This window comes from Malus sylvestris, chromosome 5 (genome assembly GCF_916048215.2).
Source record: "Malus sylvestris chromosome 5, drMalSylv7.2, whole genome shotgun sequence".
NCBI lineage: Eukaryota > Viridiplantae > Streptophyta > Magnoliopsida > Rosales > Rosaceae > Malus > Malus sylvestris.
Genome location: NC_062264.1, coordinates 39,235,784 through 39,241,208, shown reverse-complemented (window position 1 = coordinate 39,241,208; position 5,425 = coordinate 39,235,784). Strand labels below are relative to the sequence as shown.

The window sequence follows — 5,425 nt, the reverse complement described above, 5'->3', positions numbered from 1 at the left end:
AAGAAAAACTAGTTAATTAAATGATGCTTGTGGTATACGAGGAGTCTTTATTCTTTCTTTCCTTGGGTTTTGCAAATTTTTCAAATGATGTGGCTGTTCACCTCAGATGTCACCTAAGGTGGTATAGAAATGTGGTATAAAAATATGGTATGAATAACATTACTCATATCTTTCTTCCTTTTTATTTCTTTGGCTGAATAAAACATAGAGTACAATTATTTCTTGGGGTGTGCTATCCACACACCCCAAATTACTTCTCACACACCCTTGTTAATTTCTGTCCGTTGATCTTCTTCCATTCATCCGATCCAACGACCGAAAATTAGAAAGGTGCATGAGAAGTAAAATGGATATCACACCCCTATTTCTTTAACAGATAAGTATTAAAGATGTACATAACTAACCAAAGCAATAGAAAAAAAACACGCACAACAAACAAGCTAAACAATGACCAAATCAATCACAATGCTAGTTATAACAATTTCCTCCTGTTTGGTGAGCTAGATGGGGTTCGGCCTTAGGAATAAAATTGGATTGACATGCATGAATTACATAACTCATGTGTGTAGTTGGGTTACATAATCCATCGTATTTTCTCTTATTACGAATTTCTAGCCAATTTAGTCGTGTTACAATTTTTCTCACCAAACATTGGTTGCGCTACAAGTCAAATTTAATTGAAGATAATCCATCCCATCTTGGCCACCAAATGGGACCTCATAGTATGGAAGAGTTGGGATACTTTGTTCATTCCTAAAGAAATTACCAGGGTCGACCTTGGTCTTCACATTTACCAACCTGTCAAAGTTATGCATGAAGTACATAATGCCAAAACCTCTCCCCTCCAAATAGCTTGCCATGCCATTAGCATTATGGTTGATCCCAATGTCAAGATCCTTGTAGTTGTAAAAGGCTTCCCTTGGATTCTTGGAAACAAAAGGAGTCATGTACATGTGGAGCTTTCTTGTCAAATCAATATAATGACCTGATGCCTCAGTCCCCTCTATGTTCCAGTTTGTTGCATACTGAATCTTCCAAAGATTCCCAGCTCTATGAGGAAATGGAGTTGCCGACGCTGATATCTCACTCATTTTTCCGCCGTAGGGGTTAAAGGTCATCGTTGGTGCCTCAAGCTCAATCATTTTCTGAAAAATCCACACCAAACCAGTTTTTGGAATTGGTTTTTTGACATAGTCTGATTTTCTCGTCAAGTGTGTAAGGACTTGAGGTGTTCTAGAAAGCAAAGCTTCAGTAGCTGTCCCAGTTGGGAAGCTCGTCCAGAAAAGCACAGATTGAGCCCAGCTCATTTCATTGCAATCAGATTGCTTCACACCCAATTCAGGGAAGCTCTTGTCCAAGATTGAGAGGAGCCTCTCAGAGTCTCCGAGAAACATGGCAATAAATGAAGCCCTAAGAGTCTTATTATTTTCTCCACTACAATTTGTAGTACCATTTACAATATCCATGGTAAGCCTGATGAACAAGTCGTCGTCAAGCTTATCCGCGATATATTGCCAACGGTAGACGATGTCCGTCGCATTTTCTTCTAGTGTTCTTGGAACTCTGAAAACAGTAACTGTTTCTGGAACGTGTACAAGATTAATTTTGTATGCGATTACAACTCCAAAGCTGGCTCCTCCGCCTCCTGTAATGGCCCAGAAAAGGTCTTCACCCATTGATTTTCGGTCGAGAAGTTCACCATGCACATTCACAAGTTGTGCATCAACTATGTTGTCAACTGACAAGCCGTACTTTCTCATCATATTACCATATCCACCGCCACTGAAGTGGCCTCCAACACCAACTGTAGGGCAAACGCCAGCGGGAAAGCCATGGGTTTTGCTTTTCTCGGCAATTCTATAGTAAACTTCACCAAGAGTAGCCCCCGTCTGGACCCATGCGGTCTCGGATTTGATGTCTACGTGGATGGATCGAAGATTAAACATGTCGAGGATGAAGAATGGAACTTCAGCCACGTACGATGAACCCTCGTAATCATGGCCTCCACTTCTAATCCTCATATGCAAATTATGGATCTGGGCACAAACAACGGATTTTTGCACGTGGGACTCATGCAATGCAGTAAGAATGAGGAAGGGTTTTCGTGTTGTAGATGTGTTGAATCGGAGGTTTCGGATGTAAGATTCCAGAACGGATGAGTAGGAAGTATTGTTGGGAGAGTAAATTGCCGGGGCAATTGGGTGAGATGGTTGGGAATTGTTTAGAAGGCAATGAACAAAGTTCTCAGGATCAGCTGAAGCCGCCCAGGAAATAGATAGAACCAAAATAACTGAAAGCTGTAAGATATGTGGAAGCCTTGGAATTGCCATCTGTAGCATATACTTTGAATGGAAATTGTTCTTCGTTTGCATGTATATGACCTATCTTTAGATGTGGGTTCTTATTTATAAAGGATATGGGTTTGGAAGTGACAATTTCCAACTTAAGAATAGGTTAGGGATTATGCATGTCACCTTCCCCATTTTGATCTGTAGAAAATTCAAAGCAAAATATAAATATTGTTATTTATTTCTGTGATCATATTAGTACAAATTTAAGGCTGTATGACTTGCAACTACATCTACACATTTCAAGGGTAATGCTAGGAAGATAAAATTTAGGGATAAAATTTACAAACTAAATGATGTTTTACCAATAAGAATGAGTATGTTTATCAATGCTTAAGTAATAATCTAATCATCAACTTCCATGTCCTTTAGTTTTCAAATTTTTGTCTACAAATTTAATCTCTTTAGTATTATCTTATGCAATATTATATATTTGTACAAGCTTTTGTAATTGGAGGAAAGTAAGGGGTGATTTGGGAGTGAGGTGCTTAAAAAAAAGCACCCATGAAAAAAAGCTGTGAGGGTTTTAGGTGTTTGGTAAACTGAAAAAAAAAAGGCTTATTTTGGAAGCTGCTGTGAGAATAAGCTGAAATCAAAGAAAAAAACTGAAGCTACTATTTGTAGCTTTGGAAAAATGGCTTTTTTTTCAAAGCACACGGAGCTACATTGCTCCTTTAATGAAAAGACCCACTATCAGACTGCTTTTTTTTTTCAAAAGCACTTTTACAAAAAAGTTTACCAAACACTCTGCTGATTTTTTTCACAGCCGCCTATTCTCACAGCAGTTTTTTTTCAAAGCACAGCAATACCAAACCAGCCCTAAGTGGCATGTGGAAGGTTAGATCATAAAGAACTAGCTAGGGGCTTTGTAGAGATTTGCGCAGTTTCCCACTTTCCTCTGGCATATTTTGATAGAAACTTCAAGTGTAACTATCTTGATTTTCTTGTTGCTTTTCCCTTTTCTTGTATGAATATTCATCTTGATTTTTCCTATGGGTAATGTGAGGAAAACCGAATTGTTTAAACCAAATGAAGTGGTAGTAAACGATTCAATTATCATTTAAGTGTTAATAAATTGTTTATTTTTTATTAATAACATATTATTTAATTTGTAATTTGATTTAAAAATTTTAATCTTTCTATAATTATTATTTTCTTATTGCACAATAAAAACACAGCCATAAAGTCAAGAGTGGACGTTCCAATATAATCAGTTAATCACCTTTTGAAGTCGAGTGCTTTCATACAAATTCATGTGCTGGGCCTTGCTTACGTACACATTTTTGTGGCCGTCATATCTCCACCCATGCTGCCTACAACTTCGGTGTCACCCACATGGCCAGAGGACCCCAAAACTCGGCACCATCCCCACCCTGTGACCTCTGTCTCTGTGCCCCACGCACCTCCTGCTGACGCCACTACACCAACCCTCTTAACAGTAGGGCCACCGTACAACGCACCAGTTCCTGCGACACTGCAGCATCTGACCATGCCCAGTTGACAGCTGCTGCTTCTGTGCCAGCTGTTTCTTCTGTCTCTCACTCAGGCCTATGCACAAGGTCCTGTTGAAATATAAATCATACACTGAAAATACACTTGTAATTATTCTGGTGGAGTGTTTTTTCAATGGACAATACTTGAAAATAAACTCTGCTGCTATGGCTGCATTGGGGTAGAAAAGGGTGGGGTCATCGACGAAGAGAGATTGGGGAGGAGATGAGGTGGGGTCGCCGGGGGGAGAGCTTGGGGAGGAGACGAGGTAGGGTCAGCGAGAAGAGGCTGGAAAAGAAGAGGAGGGTGGGGTTGTAGGACGGCAGAGGTTGGAGGAGGTAACGGTTGGTCAGTCATGTCTGTTGGGGTTTATAGGAGGAAGAAGAATGTTGTTTGGTTATCAGGTTATGGGAGCAAGTTGGATGTTTGGTTATCAAAATAGCAGGAGCTTGGAGCAATCAAATGGACTGGTATTGAGCATATAATGGTCAGTAAAAAATTGGTTACTGACCTATCAGCAGGCAAGTATTATCCTTTTTTAATAGTTCATTAGCTTCGAGAATGTACACTTGTCATTAGCTCACAGGCTAGTTACTAAACGGTTATTTTCTGTTAGGTTGAATAGCCAAAATGATGTTTAAGATTTGCATAACACATTATTTTGGTCCCTGAGATTGAAAATCAATAGAAATGGTCATTGAGATTGTCCACCATTTATCATTTTGGTAATTCTGTTAAAAACTTCGTTAAATGTCCCGAAACTCTTGACTGAAAGTTTGGGCAATTTTCAAAGCTTCGTAACTCAATTGTTTTTTAACCAAATTCGACCCATAATATATCAAAATGAAGATAGGAAAGTGTAGAACATGATTATACCTATTTGGAAGCCCAATGATTGCTGGAGATGGCCGGAAAATAGCTTGAAATGTGACTGGTCCGCAGAAAAATTGGAAAACTCGCCGGAAACTGGGTAAAATTTAAACGTTCATAACTTCTTAAATACTCAACGAAATCGAGTGATTCAAAAATGAAAATCATACTTCTCAACGAGACAAAGAGATTGAAACCTTTCTTGACTGCTAAGTCGCCGTGGTTTGGCTGGAAAACGGCTCGAAAGTGGCTGTCTTGGTCTCAAGTTAGCCACTTTCGAGCCATTTTTCGAAAACACCACGGCAAGTTAGCCATGAAAAAGATTCCATTCTCTTTGTCTTATTGAGAAGTATGATTTTATTTTTGAATCACTTAATTTCGTTGAGTATTGAATAAGTTATGAACGTTTAAATTTACCCAGTTTCCAGCGAGTTTTCCAGTTTTCCAGTTTTCCCTTGGACTAGTCACCTTTCAGGCTATTTTCTGGCCATCTTTGGCAATCATTAGGCTTCTAAATAGGTATAATCTTGTTCTACACTTTCCTATCTTCATTTTGATATATTATAGGTTGAATTTGGTTAAGAAATGATTGAGTTACGAAGTTTTGAAAATTGTCTAAACTTCTGGCCAAGAGCTCCAGAACATTTAACTGAGTTTTTAACGGAATGACCAAAATGATGGATGATGAACAGTCTCAAGGACCATTTCTATTGATT

At 38.8% G+C, this 5,425-nt stretch overlaps 1 protein-coding gene across 1 annotated transcript; it reads right to left on the bottom strand.

Annotated features, from left to right (window-relative positions):
* Positions 1–441: 441 nt before the first annotated feature.
* LOC126623477 (berberine bridge enzyme-like 8) lies at positions 442–4,258 on the bottom strand. The gene is made up of 2 exons (XM_050292382.1): positions 3,571–4,258; positions 442–2,489 (listed from the first exon to the last, which is right to left on the bottom strand). Exon 2 carries the CDS (start codon positions 2,370–2,372, stop codon positions 642–644), a length of 1,731 nt encoding a protein of 576 aa, XP_050148339.1. The 5' UTR covers positions 2,373–2,489; positions 3,571–4,258; the 3' UTR covers positions 442–641.
* Between the last annotated feature and the right edge of the window lie 1,167 nt (positions 4,259–5,425).